At 36.0% G+C, this 26,589-nt stretch overlaps 2 protein-coding genes across 8 annotated transcripts in view; one reads left to right on the top strand and one right to left on the bottom strand.

Annotated features, from left to right (window-relative positions):
• Positions 1 to 9,937, bottom strand: part of LOC129724866 (unconventional myosin IC) — an 85,547-nt gene extending 75,610 nt beyond the window's left edge. Inside the window, exons 1-2 of one of the 6 annotated variants that reach the window (XM_055680120.1) lie at positions 9,605 to 9,937; positions 8,343 to 8,972 (exon numbers count right to left, since the gene is read on the bottom strand). The gene's annotated coding sequence lies outside the window, so the exon portion shown is untranslated. The remainder of the gene's footprint in view (positions 1 to 8,342; positions 8,973 to 9,604) is intronic. The other 5 variants (XM_055680122.1, XM_055680126.1, XM_055680124.1 and 2 more) reach the window with 5 other exon arrangements.
• A 14,074-nt stretch (positions 9,938 to 24,011) lies between these two features.
• On the top strand, positions 24,012 to 26,556 carry LOC129724870 (syntaxin-7). 2 transcript variants are annotated; one of them, XM_055680133.1, is made up of 5 exons: positions 24,012 to 24,232; positions 24,777 to 25,051; positions 25,121 to 25,286; positions 25,526 to 25,796; positions 25,870 to 26,556. In XM_055680133.1, the coding sequence occupies exons 2-5, from the start codon at positions 24,792 to 24,794 to the stop codon at positions 26,046 to 26,048; spliced, it is 876 nt and encodes a 291-aa protein (XP_055536108.1). In that variant the 5' UTR covers positions 24,012 to 24,232; positions 24,777 to 24,791; the 3' UTR covers positions 26,049 to 26,556. The 2 variants fall into 2 exon arrangements, with proteins under 2 accessions (XP_055536108.1, XP_055536107.1); XM_055680132.1 differs by having other exon boundaries at positions 24,013 to 24,232; positions 24,653 to 25,051.
• Positions 26,557 to 26,589: the final 33 nt, after the last annotated feature.

Below are 26,589 nucleotides of genomic sequence, written 5' to 3'. Positions count from 1 at the left end.
AAATTTAAAGTTTGAATGTAAATGCTTATACAGCTTTCTTCATACAATGAATTGGCTCAAATAAAATCAATTCGCACACCCCCTCCCCCTCTACTTACTTACGTAATTATTAAACGGCCCCTTAGACAAATTTTACAAAAACCTGTAAAATTGCTTCAGGCGTTCAACTTTAATAGGTACCTGAATCTCGTAAAAGATGCATTTGAGGATACGTGAACATTATCTAATATTGTAATATCAATATCTCTTAATCTCTCTTAATTGGGTAAAATTGACCACCTTAAAATTTGTGATACAAAGTACTGATTACTTTGTATCACAAATTTTAAGGTGGTCAATTTTACCCAATTCCACAGTATTTAGAAATTGATTTATAAATTAGTGTTAGGTCATCACTTGAAAACCACAAATCCTATCAAAATGACATGCAAAACAGAGATTTAAAATATTTTAAAATGATCTTCGAAGTAAAAATCTTCACCGAGGAGTAATTCTACAGTGATACAGTGACATGCGTTCGTTTAGACACACCATGTTTTTCATAGGTTTTTCTTTCAAAACTAATTGGATTTTGAATGTCATCACTTCTTATTATATGTTATCATAAACTAAAACAAACAGCATCATTTCTTCAAAAAAAGTGCACTTGATAGAATAAAAAATGCGAAAACTTAAAAATAAGCTGATGCATTCGTTTCGACGCATCTCAAGTCAACGCAGTAAAAGCTCAAATTTTCTGAGTGAATCAGTTGGCTAATACTTTGTAGCTCCTCCCTCATTCTTGATAACTTCAAATACTCTTCTAGGCATTGAACTGACAAGGTTATGGAGAGTATCAACAGAGATTTCTTGCCAGCATGAACGTAAGCATAATTTAAGGTCGTTTACTGTGTTGAACTGGCGCCCATTGCACAGTGGTCTTATAAGGCAAAAATTGGAACTTAATTCCATATCGCCTTTCACATTTATCCTTGCTTAATAGTGTCTTCGGAACAATTGTTTGTATAAATGACCCGCATAATCGCAATTGTCGAAAATTATGAAAACTCTACCATACTAAAAATAAAAAAACTAACTTTTTTGTGTTGAGAGATAGAGAATGGTTTATTCAGAAAAAATATAGAAGATTCAAAAATATTAAGCTTTGTTGAACAAATGAAAATCCTATCTTCATTAGGTACAAAATTATAAAGTATATTAAATTAAACTTACTTAAAATTTAGTTTTTTGTACTTACCTTTTGTTAGTTGCGTTTTACACGAAAGTGTTATTCGTAGGAATTGCTGGGGCACACAAAACACACATTCTTGTCAAAGACCATACATCTGTAGGACTTTTCCTTACAAAGTTATATCACATTAAAGCTTATTTTTTCGATAACTTCAGGAACGTATAGAGCAAAATCATTTCAAATCGCCTGTAAATACGCGAAAATTTAATCGACCATTTTTGATTTGAATGAAACTTTGCACACGTATTTGGCTTAGCAAACTGAGCATTTTTCACAGGTGGAGAGATTTTTTACACCCATGAGTTACATTCTAAAAGGGCGTATACCTTTTGGCATAGGTTTTATTCGAAGCATTGTAGTCCAGGAACCGTTAGTTGTATAGAAAAACTGTCTGAGAATGAGTTGTAGGGAATTTAAAATGCACCATAAAAAATATACACTGTACAAAAAAAATTTTTTTAACCAAAAAAATTAAAAATCAACATTAAATTTCAATTTAAAAAAAAAAAGTTGAATTTTTTTTTATTTTTTTAAAGAAACTTGATGTTAATACGCAACTTTTAAAAAAAAGTCCAGGATGGAGAAATGAAAAATATTTTTTTATGGTAGATTACTTTTTTTATAAAAATTCTAATTTAAACATTTTTCAAAATATTTGTATTCCGATGATTTTAAAAGATGCAGAGAGTCATTTTGAATCAAAAAGCTTTTGGTAGTAAACATTCTAAAGGCATCGGTTTTCGAGTTATTTCTAATTTAAACTAGAAAAATTATAATTATTTAGGAAAATACACGTTTTTCTTAATTTGTCCATGGTTCTCCAGCAAAAACCATACGTTCATTGGAATGCTTGATCAAAAATATACAATTCATTCTTTGACAACAAAACGATTGGGCGAACGGTTCTCAAGAAAAGAGTTAAATGTTCTAAGTGATATAAATATATATAAGAATCAAATATTTATTTTCGAGTTTTATTATCTTAGGAACATATTTTTTTATGACATAGATACTTTACATAACTAGTTTCACCTCATATTTTATCTACATCATAAGTAAATGATTCGTCATCTTTGGAAAACAGCTTCGTTTGTATCTTATTTTCTGAAATCGGAACAAAAGAGTAATACTTTTGAGTGGCAGCTATTATTATAGATTTTTTGAAAATATTGCTCCATTCCGTTACTCCTTGTTCATATTCTTCATATGATACCCAACTAAATGACATTTTTGATGAATTTTTATTATTTTTTTGATTAGACCAATCATACAATTCTTCTGCACTTGTAATGGGATGTTCATGTTCTTTAGCTAAACTTGCATTTCTTGCCATTCGTTTTAATATTGCATCGCATGAGCCTTTACCATGAGAAGTCGCAAAAAAATGCCACTCTGCATCGATGTTATATTTTGTTTTGAACTTGCAAAGACTTGCAAAGTTTTTTCTATTTTCATATTGTGAGGCAGCTCCATCAGACATTAATATTGCTTTTTTCAACTGTATTGTTGTTCTCAAAAAACTCATTAATTTGGCGATGAACACCTGAACCGCAACAGTATCATGATGGAGTACTTCCGATATTATGATGATGCTGATATTCTTGAGTGTTCCAGATTCTGAATAGTAAACAACGAAGGGATGAATGGTGGCTTGACTATCATTACAATAACTACACGAATCACGAATTGATAAAGACGTATTAAAATGAGCTTGACTGTTCAATATTTTTAATTTTGCAATAACGTTTGCGTTTAATTTGCGTAAGCTTGATGAGCACCGATGATCAGGAGAGGGTTTACAGCATTTGGGCTTGGTGTATTCCATTTTCACTTTATTCATCTTCACAAAATGCAAACTGTTACTAACACATCTGGAGTAGTGCAATCGTATTAATATACGAAAACAGATATTATAGGTAACCCAGTAGTTATTGGTTGCGTACTTTACAAACAGTTATTATTAGTAAACAAGTAGGTAGTGTTGCACGACAAACATATTTTTTTATAAAACATTCGGCCAGGGGGAACGTGTAGGTAGGCTAAGGTTTAGCGCTTGAGTTATTTATCCAATCGTTTTGTTGTCAAAGAATGAATTGTATACTTTTGATCAAGCATTCCAATGAACGTATGGTTTTTGTTGGAGAACCATGGACAAATTAAGAAAAACGTATATTTTCCGAAATATTAATAACTTTTCGAGCTTAAATTAAAAATAACTCGAAAACCGATGCCTTTAGAATGTTAACTACCAAAAGCTTTTTGATTCGAAATGACTCTGCATCTTTTAAAAATATCAGAATACAAATATTTTGAAAAATGTTTGAATTAGAATTTTCATAAAAAAATTAATCTACCATAAAAAAATTATTTTTCATTTCTCCATCCTGGACTTTTTTTTAAAAGTTGCGTATTGACGTCAAATTTTTCCGAAAAAAAAAATAAAAAAAATTATAACTCTTTTTTTTTCTAAATTGAAATTTGATGTTTATTTTTAATATTTTCTGATCAAAAAAAATTTTTTGTGTACAGTGTATATTTTTTTTTATGGTGCATTTTTAATTTCCTACAACTCATTCTCAGACAGTTTTTCTATACAACCAACGGTTTCTGGGTTACAATGTTTCAAATAAAACCTATGCCAAAAGGCATACGCCCTTTTAGAATGTAACCCATGGGTGTAATAAATCTCTCCATCTGTGAAAAATGCTCAGTTTGCTAAGCCAAATACGTGTGCAAAGTTTCATTCAAATCAAAAATGGTCGATATTCGACCATAGGTCATTTGGCGCGATCTTGCTCTATAAGTTACAAAGGGGCAAGTGGAATCATGATGTCAATACTTTTCCTTGAAGTTAAGCTCAAGTACTATAAACTCTTGTAGGTTCCATTTGTCCCAATCTACCCATATTAGAATACGGCGAGCATATATTACAGTTGGTTTTCATATATCAAAAATACTAACTTTTTTGTGTCAAGAGATAGAGGCATGATTTATTTGGCAAAGTTTTGGAACTTGCAAAAATATGAAACTTTGCTGAACAAATAAAAATTTTTATCTTCACTGGGAACTAAGTTACAGAGTATTTTATACGTTCTTGAAGTTATCGAAAAAACAAGCTTTAATATGATATAACTTTGTAAGGGAAAGTCCTACAGATGTATGGTCTTTGGTAAAAATGTGTGTTTTGTTTATCCTAACAATTCCTTTGAACAACACAGCTAGTCTTACATTCACCACTTTCTAGTACTTCACTTACAGAACACACCCGGGGCACGAACCATTTAACAGGGGTGAACAAAATTTCAGTACGTTGCCTAACCACTCCGACACTATCGTATCGAAATGAACTTTTCTTTTGAAACCAACTAAGCGAAATTACTGTAACTCCTTTCGAGTTTGTGGAGTGAAATGCGAAGCTAGGCGAAAATCGGGCGGAATCTCGGGCTTGAAAGTAGGTATAAATCATCTTAAAAAACCTAGTTTATTTCCCTTTCCGACATAGTTTTGTCCTTATTACTAAATTACTTGCTCTCTTGCCGACGTTTACAAGTGGCTAAATTCCGTTCCGTTACTGCTGAGCACGAGTCGGCATCCCGAACATCGTGGCTGTTGACAACTCTTGCGATCCTCTGCTCACTAGCAGCTCACACGGTCATGTCAATGGCTCCCGGCTCGTACTTGATAACTAAAGGTGCTGACAGGTGCGCCCAAGATGACGGTTTTCCAGCTTGGACGTTGTAAAATGGTGGGAAAGATTTCTGTATTCCCTTTCAATAGAGGACGCCGCCTCGACCGTAAAGCTCTGGAAGCAAGAAAGGCCCTTCGAGGACCTTATTTTCTCCTTGTTATACAAATCTTTGTGTAGTTTTCCGATAAATCTTTTAATTGCTAAGCACTATCACTACACTTTTTAACTCCTGACAAATCCATTAATTCACACCCAGCGTATTGTAAGTAATTGCACTATAAGCGCGCACCTCTCGATGTTTAGCAGGTTTCGCCGAAAAAAAGCTCGCTTGGTACCGGTTCCTCGCCTTTTATGTGAGCTGTCATTGCAGAATCGCGAGTGTCCCGAACACTCCCGAACCGCAATAGACCTGCTCCGTGGGCTACCCTTTTCTTTTGAACCACCCTGTGGAGCCGAATAGCTTGGTCGCCTCTGTCAGTGTGCCTGTGAGTGACCCCGTATGAGTGACCCCTCCGTCCCAGACGCGAAGCGACAGACTTGAAGGGATAACACCTAACACTGTTAAAATGGTAATGGTGATATTGTTGACGAGCTTTCTTGCATGGGTGACCCCTCCGTCCTAGACGTTAAACGACAGACTTGGAGGGATATCACTCATGCAGATGTGCCGTGAATCCAGGGTAGGATCTAAGAGATGGGGGATTTCAGTCGAGCAAGTCTGGAATAAGTTTTAATTGTGGCGGAGCCAGCACATGCAATGAAACCGAAGGTTACAGTGATTTTTTTGCTATTTGGTTTTTCGTGTATTCAGATTTGACAGTTCAAGCGGAAATTCTACCAGATGTCAAAGTCTAATGTACTCAGTTTGGTTTGCCATTTCACAATGAACAGACTTACGTCTGAACAACGCTTACAAATAATCGAATTTTATTACCAAAATTCGACCTCTGTGGAAAATGTTTTTCGCGCATTACGACCATTTTATGGTTGTCATAATCGACCCACTGACCAAGCTATTCAGTTTTACTCTGTTGGACATAAACCCACCAACACGTATACATAGAGTGCGTACAGAAAAAAATATTGCTGCCGTATCAGCCAGTGTAGTGGAAGACCGTGAAATGTCAATTCGACGCCGTTCGCAGCAATTGGGCTTGTGTTATTCGACTACATGGAAGATTTTACGAAAGGATCTTGGTGTAAAGCCTTACAAAATACAGCTGGTACAAGAATTGAAGCCGAACGACTTGCCGCAGCGTCGAATTTTTGGTGAATGGGCCTTAGAACAAATTGCCGAAAATCCACTTTTTTACCGAAAAATTGTGTTCAGTGATGAAGCTCATTTCTGGTCAAATGGGTATGTTAATAAGCAAAATTGCCGCGTTTGGATCGAAGAGCAACCAGAGGCAATACAAGAATCGCCAATGCAGAATCGCCCAGAAAAATGCACGGTTTGGTGCGGTTTACATACTGGAGGCATCATTAGTCCGTACTTCTTCAAAGATGATCAAAATCGCAACGTTACGGTCAATGGCGCTCGCTATCGCGCTATGATTTCTGATTTTTTTGTCGGAAATGGAAGAGCTGGGTCTTGTTGACATGTGGTTTCAGCAAGACGGAGCAACGTGCCACACATCGCGCGACATATTGCGGAATGAGTTCGGTGAGCAATTCATCTCATAAAATGGATCGGTGAATTGGCCGCCTAGATCATGCGATTTAACACCGCTAGATTATTTTTTGTGGGGCTACGTTAAGTCTCTCGTCTATGCGGATAAGCCAACAACAATTCCAGTCTTGGAAGACAACATTACACGCGTTATTCGCGAGATACCAGCCGAAATGCTCGAAAAAGTGACCCAAAATTGGACTTTTCGTATGGACCATTTAAAACGTAGCCGTGGCCAACATTTGAATGAAATTATCTTTAAAAAGTAAATGGCATAAACCAATATATCGGCTCAAATAAAGGTTTCATACAGTTTTGTAATTTGTATGCGTTTTTTTTTTAAAGAAAAACCAAATTCCTAAAAGATCACTCTTTAGCTCTTCAACTGTTCCTGTGAAGTTTTGTGCACTTAGCATGGTCGGAAGTAAATTTTTCAGCGACTTAAATAAAGTTTTCTCGTAAGCAAACGTAGAAGCGATGAATTTTCGAGCTGGTTAGGGACACCAAAGTTTACGAGAATTGTTAAAAAGCCATGATTGGGTCCTAAAGTTTTACTCGGTTTTGTGATTTTTATATATCAGCTGAAAGAGTGTAATTTTCTGAGCAAAACGTGTTATTAAAAAAAAATCTCTATCGTTGTCCTTCGATTTTTAAATGAAGAACAAAAAACTGCTCGAAATACCTTGAATATATACATGGGCGAAATGTCATTTAAGTTATTTCGAGCAGTTTATCATTCTTTATTTAAAAACCGAAAGAAAACGATAAACATTTTTGAAAAAATTAAGTGAACGGGGAAATTTAGAGTACGAGGGCCTGCCGGAAGTTGCGTCGTTCATCAAGAAATACCATAAGGCCAAATACACGGTGTTTTGGATGGATCTGGCGTTGGTTCACTATCCGAGGCGATCGTTTGAGGAAATGGAGCGGCTAAATATCGATGTGGTACCCAAGCTGGAGAACTCGCCAAACGCCCCCAAGTTGTGTCCCGTTGAGGATTTCTGAGCATGCCTGAAGCGTAAGATCTACTTCAACAATTTTGTCGCGAAAACTGAGGAGGAATTGATGAATAAAACGAAGAAAGATTTTGAAAACATGCCTACACGCATGTTTTCGTCCGCCATGGTGAATGTTCCGATTAACTGTCGGAACACCGCACGCAAGATCGTAGAATTTTTTTGCGAGTAGGCCAACATAATTACCTTTCATGGAAAATCTTATCAAACTCAATTATCTGGCTTAGTTAAAAAAGTCCATTTTTAACGTATATTTTATATACAGAAAAGATCTAAGTTTCATCCTTTCTGTACAAAAAAATATTTTAGATATGTACTAAAAATTGAAAAAAGACGCTTTAAATAATTAAAAATTATTCATTCAAGAAAACTTCGATGACAAGCTTATCATCCAAACAATAACTTCTAACATGTAATAAAAAGACAAAATGAATGATAAAATATTCGAGGGGAAAGACGATTATATTTCTAAAACAAATTCGTATGCAAAAGGCACAAATGGCTTAATACGAAGCTCCCATTTCCTCGTCAGTTCTCAATAAACCATAATAAAATATAAAGTTATTGCATTTGAATAATCACACACCCGTAGCGGATTTCGAATTCTTACGAACCGTTTGATTGCAGCAAATTATACCTAATGAAGTATTACAACATAAATAAAACATAATGTTAATCCACCGGTTTCACTGTTACTGATCTACTCTGCCTGTTCGACTAGCGGGCGCAGAAACCTACCTTCAATCCGTATTGTGTTGCAACACTCGTTCAGGAAAGTAGACACGGTTCTCCGCAACCAAAGCAGCTGCACCCACCGTATCGTCGTAGCCTCTGGAATTAAGTCAAAGGAGACCCTAATCCAAACAGGCAACCAATTGACACCGGCACCGCACTGGTTTTTTCTCCTTTCACTACACACCTATGCTCTCCTCTGCGCGGTCTAACGGCCACGGATTGTGTCTTCAGTTGCGAGTTCACCGAACAAACCGGTAGCGCCCCCCGTGGGAACTGCTATTACAACACTCTGTATGAGCGCAAGTTTTCCACCGGCATTCGGCGTTTACCGCTCACTAGTTTAGTTTTTCCTGACCTAATTTTCAGCTGAAAGGTAAAACACACTGCTCGTTTAGGGTAACTGGAAAACACGGAGCTAATTACGGTCTAGTTCTATGAATCCGAGAATACACCCAAAATCATTCAAACATACTGCAGACAAGGAGAAAAACAAATTTGGATTTCATCATCGAAGGAAACTGCAAAGTAGGCTACGAGGTAATCGAATGGCCTTCTCAAGTTCTGCAATTTGGTTCGGCTAGCTTCAATTTTCATGTAGGTAAATCTCGGGCGCACTACTCACTTCCTCACACACTAGAAGCCACGAGAAAGAAAAACAAACGTCGATGAAATTTCAGTTTTAAATAACAATCACACATGCGAGCACAACCGAACCGAACCAATTTGATTACCTATTGCTTAGACATAACCCACCGGCAACCCGGAGAGTCCAAATTTGCTTAAAACTTCAAACGATCACTAGATTGGCTCCGACCGTTCGATCGATCTGCTCGAATGTACGATTAATGATGTACTTTCAAGGTACCAACGTCCGTACGGCTGTAGATTGCGGTCCGTTTGAATCTCCGACCAACAACCGAACAGTGCAAACACTCGAAATAATGAAAATGATCAAATTTGTTAGTTATGTTGTAATTATCTTGGTGCACTTCATTTCCACAGCATATCGTGCCTAGCCTACTCGAACCAATCCGGCTGTCAAAATAGTGTTCGACTAAACCAGCAGTCGCCTGCTCGATGTTGTCGATGATGATGACGAAGTCACTAATCCACTGATGGAGGTATTAAAGATGACGGTTCAAAGATCGATGGCCAAAACTCCGCCGGCCTCACCTCTTTGCGTAAACTTCGCAATGTGCAAATAATCGAATACAACCGCGCGCGCAAATTATAAGGAAATGTGCAAAAGTGCTCTTCAAACTCACACACACAGCCGACCCTCACCGGAGTACACCTAAGGCTCTGGACGAACCAGAACAGGATCCCGCAGGAAGACGAAAAGAAGACTAGAACCTCGTACTACATGTTCAACGGTCAAACGCGAAACAACAACTCGAACTCGACAAAGATGCGCTAGCAAAAATAAAACAAGTTCAACTGCAGCACAGCACAGCACACAAAGTCGCGAGCGAGATTCACGGAATTTTCTATCGCAACCGGAGACCGCGGCTTTCTGCGTCTAGCTAGAATTGTTTCCGGAGGCAGACAACAGGCCGGTGAAGACCCCGAACAACTGAACCAACGAGTTTGCCACTGTAGCCAAGACTGACTCACGTTCGGTGTGTTAATATGCTTCGCACCGCACCGCGAACCGTCAGCCAGAGTAGGGCGAGCGAAAACATCAACACGATCGCCCAGCGCCGCGCCCGTGCTGCTGCTGAGCTGAGAATTTATGTTGCGGCGAAAAGTGAGTGCAATGAATGAACTCCTCTCAGCTGACTGGCCCCCGATGGTGGAGTGTGGATCGGTACTCACTCCCTACAGTGCATACTGAAGTGCAAGTTGGGGCTTCTAGTGGGTTCATTCCACTTATTGAAAAGAATGTTTAGTTTTCAATTGGCATTTTCGATTTTAAGTTTCCAGCTGCTATTTTTTTAGTACAGGTCGGACTCGTTTATCCCGAGACTCGATTAGGTATCCGGAAACTCGATTGTCCGGAATTCGATTATCCGGAATTTTAGACTCGATTATCCGGAATTTTATTTTTTTGGTGCCCGTTTTTAATTTTCATCCCGAAACTTTGCCCTCACCATCCCTTCTGGCATATTCATTACCATTTAAGTCACTTCCGGCATGTTTGGGACATGTTCGAATTAAGTGAAAATAATCTATATCCAATCTATTTTTTTTTTGTTTCTCAAGATTTTACTCCTTTTCGCCTCAGAAATATCTTTTGGTTACGCCACTGCATCATACAAGTAAAATAAAGAAAAGAAATATTTATTTTATGTTCGTTAATCGCAAAATTTCAGTATTTTCTGAGAGATTCGATTATCAGGAAAACTCGATTATCCGGAATGAATTTTTTTTTGATGTTCCGGATAATCGAGTCCGACCTGTATTGTAATTTCTAATGTCCAATTCTAGTTTACAGTTTCCTGTGGATAATTTCCAGAAAGTTTTTCGGAACCCCTCAAATCAGAATATTGTTTTGTGATGCCTAACAAACTTTTCTACAACTATAACTTATTGAGAAATGTAAGAAATGGAGGAAAATTTCTATACAACTTCATACCAGATTTCTTCCTACAAGATTTCAGTATGTTTGATTTTTGAATTTTGGTTGATGATGTCTAATTTTTTGGAGTCTTAACGCCAGTGTTTAAGTTATATTTTGTAATTTCTAATTTTTGATTCCTAATTTTTGATTGATGATTTAGGATTCCCTACTTCATGTTCCGATTCGATTCAATATCTGATTTTCCAATTTTTTATAAAAAAAAAAAGATAAGTAGATTGAGATTAAAATTGTTTGTCTTTCAGGAATGAGATGAAAATCTCAATCTCATCTTACTATCTTAGTTTTGCTCATCCCCTTAATAATGTGTTCGAATAGGTAACAATAGACAAGCTAAATCTAATATTTGAACGCACACGGCAAACTAACCTGGAAACCAAACTCCAGCCAAAATAACTAAGCTGATTGCTTTGAAGTGTGCGTCACCTGGCTGTACATAAACAAACTAAATTCAACAAGATAAGAAGAGTGCATTGCGCTCCATATGCAGCTAGAATAAACACGATTCATCGACCTGCTCCAGGAACACACATTAGCGGGATCAACGATTCATACTGTCATAGAATGACATAACTAAAGCATTAGGAAAAATGGCGCTTTCCGAACACCAAGCAAACTCTTAGTAATGTTATATTTTCATTAAGTGGGTGGAATAGCCGGAAACTTGTGCGAAACGCAACCAACTTGTCCATCAGTTCGCGCCACACCTAAACTCTAGTAGGAATACGAAAAAGAAAACCAATTTCACTTGGAGTAGAAAATTTAATGGAAATATTCAGCATTTCCAATTTCGGCTGAACGCTTCCAGGTGAAATTTTCTCACCCACCTTAAATGATATTTATTCATAAATTCAGGCACAACAGCCAGAGCCCATTAAACGTAGTTACAGCTCTTGTAACCACGCAATGGAACAAAAAACTCTGGGTTTGCCAAGTGACCATTTACCTTCTCAATTCAAAGGCTCAAACAGTAAAAAGAGGAACGTTAATGTTGAATTAATTTATTCCCCGCTTGTCTGGTATCAGTTCGTTTCTGGTTACAAAACATTATATTTTGACTCCATTCAGCATCAGTTACACTAAATTTAAAATTCATCAAAAATGCGACTCACTCATTTTTTGGGCATGGTGCAAATTGGATTTTCCGACAACTAGCGGAGCCCCCCAATTAACGCAGGTACGGATGTGCCATGTAAGTAAAAGCCGTTTTCGCAAAATCTTGTGCCGAAAAGGTAACCACACGCATCAAAGATCGTCCGAACGCGAAAAGTGAGTGATTTCCGCCGCCACAGCATGCATGCGGTCACACCGGCCGGAGCGGAACGGACAAAACACAACCGAACCGGCTATAATCGGAGGAAATTGAAGGTGAAAAAACTTTGGCCTAGCCAAAAGTACCATCCGCTTCGATAGTAGCAGATTCACTTTTTATTGCCGCTTGGTTTAGAAAAAAAAAATAAGACCAAACAGTGAGCCCACTTAGTCCGAGTGAGCTCGATAATTTCACTTTCGGATGATGTTGGTGGAAAATCGACAATCGCTACCGTCACCACCTGTAAAGACAACAACTCACGAATTGCGTTTCATTATCATTAATCGAAATGTTGTTTTTATCCATCCCATCCGACAGGTGAGATTTTCTGAGGGTTTCCAATAGTTGGATCATGCCATTTTATCCGTTAGAATTAAAAACGTCGGCACCGCTCCCATTAGCTAGAGTTCTAGCAATTTTCTTGTCAAATGCTGCTTTTACATACACCGCAACCATAATTATTTCATGATCTAGCTTTATGTGAAACAAATAGATGAGCCTTTTCAACTGAAAGGTTTTTGATCGCAGAATTTCAAATTAGCTGCGTTTGGAGCATACAGTCTTAATAATTAAAATAAGTAAAAATTGTTTCTGACGTTGCACAATAATCGAAAACCCATACGAAAATGCACGATTTTCGCACAGTTTATCATGATTACCAAAGTACCTGAAACCGGAATATTTATTCGCAAAAGGTGTAGGTAATATTCTATGGCAAACGATCGCATTTTCGGACACTTCTGTTTTGAAATATTGTTAATATTAGTTCTATAATGAATTTTGAAGTAGATACTTGATCATTGTGTTTAAAATATGGTGTAACAGTGCGATTACCAAATGGTCGGTGTATAACCAACCTGAACCAAGCGCCATTTCTTCTTTTTAGTTACTAACACCAGTGGATAAGAAAATTGATAATCTATCTTTCACGAAAAAACGAAATTATTTGAACAGTTCATAATGATATTATAACGAAAATTCTTGGTAGTAGCAGTTTTCTACGAGCTGAGGATGGTGAAACTTTGAACGCCGATTACTCGAAATCATGTTTTCGGTTGCACGCTGACCAAATAGGGATAAAAAATGAATGGTATTTAGCAGTTACTAATCACTTTTCGTGTTGGTTTATATATCCTTTCTCTGTGAGTTGATGATTCCATTACATAACCATTTCGAACTATTTTAAGATCTTTAAGATATTACAGGATGTCACCGTGAAAATGATACACTTTATTTAAGCCATAAAATTATAACAGATGAATAAAAAGAAAAAGTCAAGGTAAATTTGCTCTATGAAATGTGCAGTTGAAAAATACTGGGTAAGAAGTGATTTTTTTCCTAAAGAACAGCTTTAAGTGACGGTAAAACAACTGATTGAGTGCTGTAAACATGGTAACGAATACAACGAATCCCAAATTTGGTGTCGATTGGAATACCCCTCGCTCTGTGGGAACCCCCTGTTTATTGCAAAGTCACGCCTTTTTTGTTCAAAATCTCTTTTCTTTTTCTTACAATTCATAGACGTAAGTTGTCGGAAAAATACTGATAGATGATTTTTGAAGAAAATAAACCAAGGAATCCAGAAAAAATATAAGTTTTGACCAGAAGTGTTGCCAGATATATTATTTTTGTATTTGAAAACTAAATTTACATTTTTCGGCAAATGCAGCCATTTTTGTTTTAAATTTGATAATTTCATCGTGTTCCTTGGAAAATTTCACATAAGAAACAACTACCATCCCGAGGTAATATGAGCCAATCTCGAGATATAACATTTTTACGAAAAAAGTTGTAAACTTCGTAATTTTCCGAGAAATACGATGAAACCATCAAATTTAAAATAAAATTAGCTGCATTGGCCGAAAAATGCAAATTTAATTTTAAAATACAAAAATAATCTATCTGGCAACACTTCCGATCAAAAATAATATTTTTTCGGGATTCCTTGATTTATTTTCTTCAAAATTCACCTATCACTATTTTTCGGGTGTCTTACGTCTATAAATTATAAAATTAAAAAATTACGAAGTTAACATTTTTTTTCGCAAAAATGTTATATCTCGAGATTGGCTCATATTACCTCGGGATGATAGTTGTTTCTTAAGTGAAATTTTCCAAGGAACACGATGAAATTATCAAATAAAAATAAAAATGGCTGCATTTGCCGAAAAATGTAAATTTAGTTTTCAAATACAAAAATAATTTATCTGGCAACACTTCCGGTCAAAACTTAGGTTTTTCCTGGATTCCTTGGTTTATTTTCTTCAAAAATCATCTATCAGTATTTTTCGGACAACTTACGTCTATGAATTGTAAGAAAAAGAAAAAAGAGATGTTTGACAAAAATTGCGCGACTTTGCAATAAAGAGGGGGGTCCTATAGAGCGGGGGGTATTCCAATCGATACCAAATTGGGATTTTTCCTAAGAGACAGTAGATGAATAATTTCCCCAACTTTGAGCAAAATCTGTGATGGTCGTGTCCAAGTGGCATGTACACTTCGTATGGAATGACCCAGGCGCAATACGACATCGTCCATTTCTAGCTCCTATACCGTTTGACCTTACTGGTATATTTTTTGATGTAGAACTACGTCCCTCAGGAACTTTGGCTACATAAAATGGAAATCTAAAACCGGAAAAAGCGAAAAATATGTCCAATATAAATGCTAATAAATCGGTTAGTTTTCGAAGGATTTCCTTCATTCTTGCAGCAATAGATTGGAAAATCTTCTAAGATTTCTCCCAAATGCAGAAAATCGACCTAGTAATTTAAAATGTGCTTTTTGGCCTATATAAGAGCCTGTTTCAGTCGAAATTGCTCATATTAGTTCTAGACACCACCAAAAGCAGTCCTAGCGGCCACCGCTGTGCACAGTGGGGAATCGCTGGCCATCAGCCAAAAAAATTTTTTTTCGTTAGCTGTTTCATGAAATTTTTCCTTTATTGCTATAACATTCAAGTGTCTAAATCCAAAATTTGGGCGCAATATCATGGAATCTGAATTTTTCATGACTTTTCAAAGCTTGGCGAACTGACGTTTTTTGTCATTTTTTTGAAAAAAAGTACATTACTTTGAAATGCTCTGTAGCTTCAGTGATAACTTGGATTTTTTTGACGTCAAAGAAAAAGTTGTTGTAAATATTGTGCTTAACAAACCCTCTTCATTAGATAATGTAAAATTTGGTCATAATAGGCCTGACACTAGAAAAAATTAAAAAAAAGCGTGATTTTTTGTAGAAAGGTAGCTTAAAAGTTTAGTTGCCGCAGTTTGCCACGGTTGTGACTACATTCAAAATTTAGGTAAAAACGTAAGCTTTCAAATGCATACTGTCCGCTGCTGCGCAAAACTGCGCAAATTGTCACTTTAGTGAAAAAAGCGATAGCAGTTTTTTTTTCATTTTTTTTTTTGAGGTTGAAATTTCATCCAGGATTAATTTTAATCATAACCATGATACCCCATTAATGAAAATTTATTATATCGAACTCAATTCGTAAGAATAAAATAAATATTTGGGCAAAAATTACAAAATTTATCAATTAAAAGTTATAAAATAAGTGTTAAATAAGAAAATGTTAAACAAATCTTTATGAAATTTTAATTATGTCAAACTTCATCACTTTCTGCAAATTTAAAACAATATTAAAAACATTCAGCCCTTTTCAATTTATGATCATGAAATTCGCTAAACTGATTGAAGTTGTAAATACTAGCAGCAAATTCATACCATCAAGCTCCGGCTAACAATATCCCTTTTGAAGATTGCTTTCGCTTCGCACTCGTTGGCATACAAAAGTAAAGCACACATTTTGTTTATGAGAAAAAAACAAAGAACAGTCGTCGCCCTCCGCATCTTTTCGTATTCATTTAGAACGTTGTGTCATTCCAGTGTCTTGGTTTTCAAATTCATGAATTCGTTGAGTTTTATTATGGAGCACCACCTATTTCAATGTCTAGTAAGTTGTCAATTCATGGTGTTATACATGTATTTAAATGTCCTCTTGCAACCATAGAAACCGGATTAGGAAGATAAAATATATATGAAACAATGAAACATCGAAAATTACTAGAAGAAATGAAAATTGCAGCGAAAGACATTTTTCCTGCGGATAAGTATAATGAACTTCAAATTTTCTGGAAACAATTCAACACGAGTTTTTAGCGATCCCAGCGGAAGATGATGATGCTGATGATGATTTTTTCAATTTGTAATTAGTTTGTATTACTTATGTTGTTTTAGTTTATTAAAAAATATATATAAATATCTAGGGCAAATTTGTTTAGTGCGAGGGGTCGTCCATAAATTACGTATTTTTTCAATGGGGAGGACACCCGGTCGCACTACTTGTGATCAAAGATCATATAATTCTATAAAAAAGGAAAAAAGTGCCAAAAAATAATAAAAATTGGATTTCGTGCTTTATGGACGACCCCAAACACAAAATGGATGCCAAATTCGTGTTCAGCGCCCCAAAATTATGTAAATACCAAGTTTTCGTCGCATTTATCGACACTTTTTTTGCTTGGCCAGCCTTTGTATGGAGTCGCCCCACTGTGCTGTGGCATGGCAACGGATAGCGCAGCAGTTACAGCGGGCCTCAGCATCGATAGTAGCAGGGTTAGCTGATGCAGTGGGGCACTTTTTATAGTGAAATGCTGTCTCTGTGTGATAGCGGGCACTTTTGACAACACATTAACGTTCTGGAAAGCTAGCGTTCAAAATACATGAGCTGTCTAGTTTTGAGTGTAACAGTTTTTCATCGTGTTATCTATCACCAGGAATACCTCATTCGTACTATCAGTGATAACGCAAAGAAGTAATAGGCATTTTATCCGAACAGCGAATTGTCCTTTTCAGGATGAAATAAATACCTAATTGAAAAGTTAACATTTTCTCTTAAGGTGAAACGGGATTGTGGCCTTTTCCTATACAATTTTGAAGTTAGAGTTCTTTTTACTTTTGTAGTTTGAGCGTAAAAAATTCGGCTTCCACTAAATAAATAGCACTCAAATTGCTACTTCAGGCATGCAACAGTTGTGAAAACAATTGATCAAAGTTTCATGTACGTAGTCTTCATAAATCAAGTAAAAATTAAATTGCAAAATTCGAGTTGATCGTGACCACGTCCCGTTTCATCTTAATTACATTATTTAGTCCTACGTCTCCATTTCTTACAAGCCCTGGGTTGTATATCTAGTAGTATTGAATTTTGGTAGAATTACATTCGCTTAATTACGCAAACAACTGCTATAGGTATATTTTTTGTCAAGTCTTCTAACAGTGTTTAAATGGAACCATTTGTGATGGAACAAAAAATAAAATTTTCTGAATAAACCTTAGTAAATGAAACAGTAATTACAAACAAGCCAATGCCCTGGCGGAAAACCAAAAACAAACAGCTGCAGTGCAAAAGTGTAGAATAAATTCGGATTCGAACGAATCTGACATTTTATACGTAAAAACCTGCCGTAAGGCAGAACATGTTTGTACAGCTTTAGTGGAAGCCGAATTTTTTACGCTCAAACTACAAATGTAAAAAGAACTCTAACCTCAAAATTGTATAGGAAAAGACCACAATCCCGTTTCACCTTAAAGGGCGTCCGACTCATACGCACTTGGAGTAAAGCCCTATAGTTAAAGTTTGGACGACTGTCACTGAAAAGTTCCAATCGAACTGTCAAAACTTGTTCCAATCGAACATAAGAATGTTTGGCATGTCAAGTTTGTCTTAGTAAATGGGAAGTATTGTGATTAAGCAATAGCAAAATGCGAAAAAAGAAATGAAACTAGAATATAACAAAAAACAAAACATTGAATTCCAAAAATCTTCACGATATTCTATTTTTTAAATGGTTACAAAAATCATAACGCCATAGACCTACTTTCTATTGTCTCTGATCTTTTGCTTTTGATTAATTTTTAATTTTGTTTTTCCTCACTGTTGACAACTGGATGAGATCACATACATAAGATTTTGTTGGTGATACATGGAGTTTTGAACGGACATTATGTAGCTTATTTGGAGGGAGCGTGATCAATCGACATATTATCCGGTGTCTCACCGAGCCACAAACTTATACACAGGTCCCGGTAACTTTTAGTGCTTATTCTTCGAAGCGAAGCATAAATCATCGTGATTAAAGTGGAACTGCAAAACATTTTTTTTATTCAGATTGATATTTTCAAAACGCCAAATTTACGCTACAAAGTCGTATCTTTTCTGATATTAAAAAATCCTCCGGTAATTCACAAAACTCAAGCCATTTTCAGCGATGATTTTTATTCGTGGGGAATCGAAAATTTTCAAAATTTCGTGATGTTCGATTTGAACAAAATAGAAAACAGCACTTCATTTTCTCACTACTATATGTAGCAAAACAAACTGAAACAAAAAACTATGAAACTGAAAATACGAGAAGTCATGTAATGACTTTTATTTTTTGCAATGTTGCTAGTTCTTTGAAATTTTAGAATGGCTGCCAGATCGACGGAAATTCAGTCGACCAAACTTTAACTCTAGGCCTTTAACTTAGAGTGCTTAGAGTAAGTTGGGGCATACCAAATTAGATCAAATAATGGTTGCAGTAATTAGGTCTCTTACAAGGTAGAGAGGGCTTCATAACTACAAGGTTAGAAAATCCACTTAAAAACGCGTAATGGTGGGTTTAAATCTTGAAAGAAGCTAGAAGTGTATAACTTTTTGAGCAAAAATTCAAAAAAAAATTAAATTCAGTATCATTGTCCTTCGATTTTTAAATGAAGAATAAAAATCGCTCCAAAATTGCTACAATGACAGTCAGTATATGGGCGAACTGTCATTGTAGCGATTTCGAGCAGATTTAATTCGTAATTTAAAAATTGGAGGACAGCGTAGACTGTTTCCAAAGCTGCAAAAACGTGATCGAAATTATTTTGACCCAAAAATATTGATTTTAGAGCCGTCAACAAAGTTGATCCATTAATCAGCAAAGTCAGCAAAGTTGATCCATTAATTATTCTCCATGCTATAGAAGTTACAATTCCATGACTAATCCACCTAACAGTGAGAAACGAGTTTTAGTTTCATATTGGAATATAAAAATCCACTTTATTCAGCAAAGTTGTAGAAAATTTCAAAAGAAACAACTTTGTTGAAGACATCATACTTCTATATATTCATTCAAATGGATTTTTATGGAGTTTTCTAAAAAATTCAAAAACATGAAAGCACCAGGAGATGATGGGATTTTCTATATCCTTATTAAAAGACTTCCCGAAAACTCTTTAAATTTCTTGGTAAAAGTTTTTAACAGATGCTTTGCACTAGCACATTTCCCTACGAAATGGAAAAATGCCAAAGTCACTCCAATTTTAAAGCCCGAAAAGAATCCAGCTGAGGCATCAAGTTATCGACCAATTAGTTTACTTTCCTCTATTAGCAAACTTTTTGAAAGAATAATTCTCAATAGAATGATAACACATATTAATGAGAACTCAATTTTTGCAAATGAGCAGTTTGGTTTTCGCCATGGGCATTCTACTACTCATCAGTTACTTAGAGTAACAAATATGATTCGAACTAATAAATCTGAAGGCTATTCGACTGGAGCAGCTCTACTATATATAGAAAAGGCATACGAAAGTATTTGGCATAAAGGTTTAATAGCTAAAATGTCAAATTTCAGTTTTCCGCTTTACCTCACAAAAAATGATACAAAGTTATTTAACTGACCGCCATCTTCAGGTCAACTATCTAAATGGTAAATCTAATAGATTGCCTGTTAGAGCTGGTGTACCTCAGGGGAGTATCTTGGGCCCAATCTTATATAACATTTTTACTTCTGATCTTCCTGATTTACCACCAGGTTGTGAGAAATCTCTGTTTTGTGACGATACAAGCATTTCCGCAAAAGGAGAAAGCCTTCGTGTTATATGCAGTCGGCTACAAAAAAGTTTAGATATATTTTCTTCATACTTGCAGAAATGGAAGATTTCCCCCACCCATAACCACGTTATTAAGATGAACGGTGTGGCCTTAAATTGGTCTGATCAAGTTAAATACTTAGGGCTAATTTATGATAAGAATCTTACTTTCAAGGAGCACATTGAAAATATCCAGTCAAAGTGCAATAAGTATATCAAATGTTTGTATCCTCTTATCAACAGGAATTCTAGACTTTGTCTCAAGAATAAACTGTTAATTTACAAACAAATTTTTAGGCCAGCAATGTTATATGCAGTTCCCATCTGGACAAGTTGTTGTACAACCAGGAAGAAGACACTTCAAAGGATTCAGAATAAACTTTTGAAAATGATTTTGAGGCATCCTCCCTGGTTTAGCACGAACGAGCTACATAGGCTCACTAATCTAGAAACATTAGAAAATATGTCAAGCCAAATTATCAACAAATTCCGACAAAAATCGTTGCAATCCTTAATTGCAACGATTAGCTCACTTTATAGTCAGTAAGATAGTTTTAAGTTTATATTAAGTTTTGTTTTATTCCTTTTTTTTCCTTGACAAGTAGGTTCAATAATTTTCCTACAATTACATTAACTTAACTGCGAAAGCTAATAATATTCAATAATGCAAAATTCAAAAATTCTGAATAGATATTAGTACATAAATAAATCATTACAAACATTACCCCCCCCCCCCCCCCCCCCCCTAATAAAAAAATGGAGTTTTCTATAGATTTCCATTAAAAATCTTTTTTGCTATTTAACTGTGTATAGTGATTTTCTAAAATTTTCGAATTTTCTACTAAATTGTTTACTACAACGACACAAACAATATCTCCGAAGAAAGTTTATTTTTATCTCACATATATTTTTGGTTGTTGACGATTTTTACTAGAATAATGCGCTAATTTACACTAATTATTCTTAACACAAAAAATAATGATTTTGAAGTAAAAGTGTCTTTAGTAAAGTTGTTCTATTAATCATTCTCCATTTTGTGGAAGTTAGAATTTTGTGATTAATCTACCTAAAAGTGAGAAATGAGTTTTATTTTTCTCATTTTTGCATATAAAAATCCACTTTGCTGAGTAAAATTTAAGCACATTTCGTAAGAAACAACTTTGTCGAAGACACTATACTTGTATCTGGTCATTTGAATGAACTATTGTGAAGTTTTCTCTAAAATGCCCCTTAAAATCATTGTTTTAATATAATTTTTTAAAGTGAATTTTTCGATGTTCTACAATGTTGTTGACTACCATAAAACACACATAGAAGTCCGAAGAAAGTTTATTTTTATCTCTCAAGTTTATTTAGTTATTGAAGATTTTTATTAAAATAATGCACTTATTTATTTACAAATACCTGCACAGGAGACAGCGAGAGACAAATGCCTATATCTGGACTAAATGACGTTTTACTTATACTTAAATATAGAAAAGGTTTAGTCTGCAGATATTTGCAGATTTTAAAGATATCTGTTAGTAAATTAATGCATTGTTTCAATAAAAATCGTCAATAACCGATGAATATGAGAGATAAAAATAAACTTTCTTGGATGAAATTGTGTGTTTTGTGATAGTAAACAACAATGTAGAACATTGAGAAATTGTAGAAAATCACCACTAATTTTGACCTTAAATGCATTGTGCCTAATATATTCGTGCAAATAGGCTACTCTACACTATGTATACTAGGGTGGGACAAAAAATAAATGCTAGCTCCCATGCACTTTTTGTGTTCCTTATGGGTCCCATAACAACTGTGTAACTTTTCAGATCGATCGGTGAAACGCCAGATTTGCGCCCGATTTTTAAAGTTTCCATACGATATTATATGGGAAAATCCACTTTTTCAAAACTTATTCTCTAGAAATTCCCAGTTGGGCCCTAAAAATATATCGATACATGATGTTTGTAGGAAATTTTCCTGGGAAAAACTCTTCTGAAGACCGTAAGGCGCTACGATGCTTGTATAAACAGCTATTCACCCCAAACTGATTGAATGTCTGACGGACGGCTCACCATTAAAATTTTCCAGCAACACTGCTACAGCATGCTGCTATTGCAGACTTGCTTAAGTATGAGAAATAATTTCGCGTGCAATTAATTTTCAAAGTGTGAGTTTTGCTCATAGTATCTTCGAGGAAGCCTCCAAGATAAATTTAAGCGATATCATTTCTCATCACATGGTTGAACAGCATGCTGCAGCAGTATTGCTAGTAAAATTCAATGGCGAGCCGTTCGTCAGATATTCAATCAGTCTGGGGTGAATATATTTTTCCACAAGCAAGGTAGCGCCTTGCGGTCTTCAGAAGAGTTTTTCCCAGGAAAATTTCCTATAAATATCTTGTATTGATATATTTTTAGGAGTCAACTGGACATCTCTATAGTAAAAGTTTTGAAAAAGTGGTTTTTCCCATAGAAAATCGTATGGAAGCTTTAAAAATCGGGCGTTTCACCGATTGATCTGAAAAGTTACACAGTTGTTATAGAACCCATAAGGAGCACGAAAAGTGCATGGGAGCGAAAAAATAACACCATCGCTTTTTCCCATATAACCGTATCCCTGTCTAATGTATTCATTGGACATTGCTTTTGAAGTCAAATTTGTTAAAATTCTTGCAATGATACTTTTATGCTGTCACTATCAAGCTACTTTTGGAATAAATCATAGTGGAAATGAAGTTTTTCTTGCATTCAAAGAGCTGAACATCAAAAACGGATCACCGTTGTTTGGTTACCGGACCATAATAACTTCCGAGTTCCAAAGGATACAGATGTGGATTTGGATGAAAGCTTTTTTGACAAAAAAGTTAAGAAAGATAAGTAGTGTGACAATTATACGGTTATCTACGCTATGTGACAAAACAACTTGGTATTTTTTACGACTTTTTTCAAACAAACATAAGCATTTTTTTTTCAGATGTAAAATGTACATTCTATTTTAGGCATTTCCCGATGAAAAGTACGAAATCCATAAAACGCGAATGTTACCATTATGCGATTACAGGCAGTATAGAAACCTCCACAAAAGTCCATTTGAAAAGGCAGATAGAAGTATGGTACCTTTGAAAAAGTTGTTTCTTATAAAATGTGCAACAACTTTGCCGAACAAAGTGAATTTTTATATGCAAAAATGAAAAAAGTAAAATTCGCTTCTCACTGTTAAGTGGATTAATCACAAAATTGCAACTTCTATAAAATGGAGAATAATCAATGGATAAACTTTCCTGGAGGCACTATGGCTCTAAAATCTAGTTTTCTGGGTCAAAATAATTTCGATCACGTTTTTGTAGCTTTGGAAACAGTGTGCAACGTTGGAAATTTTTTGGAAATCACTTTTATGGCTGAACAACCCAATTCAAAGCTGTGTTATTTATTGTAAGTTGAATCAAATAAATCATGAATCCTGGAATTTAATTTCCCGGTATTAAAAATTCCCCGGGAATGAAAAAAGATTGGCTTGAATTTTACTTTTATGTCAAAAGTTTTTACTCTGAGATTTTTCTGAAATTTTAGCTTTTAAAAAACATGACTGAGGAAACTGGCTTGAGCAATTCTGGAGCTACGAAAGATCACATTTTAACTATTTTTCCTATAAACAGCCGAAAAAATATTTTACTTTTTGTTATAAACTATAGGTTGAATACAATGTATGTGAGCAGTTTCATAAATTAAGCTTATTTTGCTATTTTACTAAATTGTATACGCCCATCTGTAGATTCATGCTAGATTTCATTGTGCCTATCGAAAAAACTGCCTGCACTGCTCTGTCCGTGACAGCTGATGCAATAAACAAAAACAGCAGCATAAACAAAAAAAGAACGAGACAAACGGCAGGCGGCTGGTTATCAATGTCTATCGCTGCCCTGTTCGTGACGACTGACTGCGAATAAAGGTTTTTTCCTCGACGACAAAATGGTCCTGTCGAGGTTGATTGTAAACTAAATCCGTATTTTTTGCGTAACTCCGGATACTGTTTATGCTCGTTTGTTTGTGATTAGATTGCGAAACAAGTGAATTCAGCCAGCGGTGGACGAAGTTAGCACTTTCGGTACCCGTAAGTATAGCAAATTTACTGGATTTTTTTCTACAAAAAGGTGACGAAGAAACATCATAAGTCTGACTCACTCGACTCGGCAAACAATTTTTTGTTCTATCAGTCAAACGACAGAACTTGATTGTGAAATTTACAGTCAATGATCGAGAAAGGATATCAAATATCAGTTCTGTATTGTTCTGTATAGTGGTTTTATATGGCTTTGCACTTGAAGACATTGACCTTAAGAAATTATAATATTAACTAGTAAAGTTAGTTTATAGTGAGTAATTTTCTAGTGTGAAAGCTAGAGTATATATTCAATTTTGTCAATCAAATCTTTCAATATCTGTCCACTGTTAACATAATGAGTAACCAGCTAAGACCAGACTGTAATCTTTGCGTTATTTGATGTGCCTTCCCTTGTGTCGTCGTTCACAGATAGTCCTGGGCTTATCATCGCGTTAACCCACTCGCTATCTGTGCATCCATTCGCATCGGATCGGTTGCAGCAGCGAAATAAAAAAATCAACTCTGATTTTGGGTTCGCTTTCACATCCATCAGATTCAGCGGCAGCGGATGTCACGGGAAGGAACGGGGTTTTCCCGCAGCGGCAGTGCCAGTGGGCCACGTGATTACGGAGCGACCAGTAGTAGTGCCGTCACCACCATGCCGACGGATAATAGCAACTTTGGTGGTTTCAGCCCGACGGAATTCATCTCGCTAAGCGAGTCCATCGCGGCGAACACGATATTCGTCAAGCAGAGTTGGCAATTTTTGGAGAAAGCTAATCGGACCGTGGGCACACCGAAGGATAATCAAACGTTGCGGGAGAAGGTGTAAGTGTTTTTTTTTTTTTGAATGTTATGAAATCTCGCCTGAGTTTGCAATTATAATTGTTTTCACAGGCACGAAATTCAGACAGGAACAAATCAAAGGATTACGACAACCAGCAAAGACCTGCAGCGGCTAACGGTGGTTGTGCGACGAGGTGACAAGCAGCAAAAACTGCAGGTCGAGAAGCTAACATCGGATTTCACACATGTAGTACAAATGTACCACAAAAGCCAACAGGTTAGTCAACTTTCGTTACATTCCGAACATATTAGAGCGATTTTAATGTGGGAAGCACTTTCTCAGATTCCAGTTATATAAAGCCAAAGTTTCCCCTTTTGTTATTTCATATTTACAAGCTGTTGGCAGAAATGGAAAATCGGACTCACTAGCTAAAACCGCCCATTAGCTATTTTTGGTCCAGAACCTCTGTGAATTGACGTGAATTCCCCCAATCAATAATGGTTTTATACTTGCAGGTTATCGCGGCAAAGATGAAACAGGTTCTATTGGTCAATGCCTCCCAGCAGGATGATTTGAACGCATCCGGTTTTGGTGATGGTACCAACACCAGCCAGGATCAGCTTCTCCAGCGGCAGCAGCAGCAGATACAGCAGAGTCTACAGTTCGAACAGGACATGCTGTTGGAACGAGAAACTCGCTTCCGCATGATTGAAGCCGACGTGCTAGACGTAAATCAGATCATGAAGGAGCTCAGCAGTCTCACCCACCAGCAGGGAGAAGTTCTCGGTAAGTCTTTCGTGACTTTCTATCAGGTTCAAATCACAACCCGCTCGTTGTTCACCGGGTAAAATATTTTTAGATACCATCGAGAACACCATCGAGCACACGGTGTCAAATGTAGAGTCGGGAACATCAGAACTGGCCAAAGCGGCCGAGTATCAAAATAAATACCGCCGCAAGGTTATCTATCTGCTGATACTCGCTGTGATATTGGGGGTTATAGTCACCGGTATAATCGTTTCCAGGCTTAAAAGCTAAATCCTCACGCCGCGTAACGCTTTGTTGCTGTATCGGTAAACAGGACGTGTATTTTATCACCTGTGTTTTCCAGTTGTCCGTTTTTGTTTCATTATTTTCATTCATAAATTATTTTACAGCTTCTGAGTCGATAGTATAAGATCACTGTTAGCATATAAAATTCACCCGTGAGAAAATAATTCTAGGAAATAACATTTGTCTGCCTACATTCTATCTTGGATAGCCTTCCGAAGTATAAGTTGTAATCTTAAATTCGAATCAATTTTCCTACTGTTAAAAACTAATGTAAGTTTGGTTTTATATTCCACCAATAGGATATGAATATTACACGAATATATCAAAACATTAAACGTTGCTTAGCTTACTGTACAGTTACAGTAGCTAAGGGTAATGGAAATAATAGTGTTGGCAATCAAAATTAAACATTCACTCAAAAATATTATATAATGTTTATTGCATAAACACTGCAAGGTTTATACTTATTCAATAAAAATATCAACGACCAAAATATGCGCTAATTTTTATTTCGAATATTTTGAGT

Source organism: Wyeomyia smithii, chromosome 2, assembly GCF_029784165.1.
Source record: "Wyeomyia smithii strain HCP4-BCI-WySm-NY-G18 chromosome 2, ASM2978416v1, whole genome shotgun sequence".
Taxonomy (NCBI): domain Eukaryota; kingdom Metazoa; phylum Arthropoda; class Insecta; order Diptera; family Culicidae; genus Wyeomyia; species Wyeomyia smithii.
Note: the sequence above shows the minus strand (reverse complement) of the source record. Positions and strands in the feature narration are given on the sequence as shown.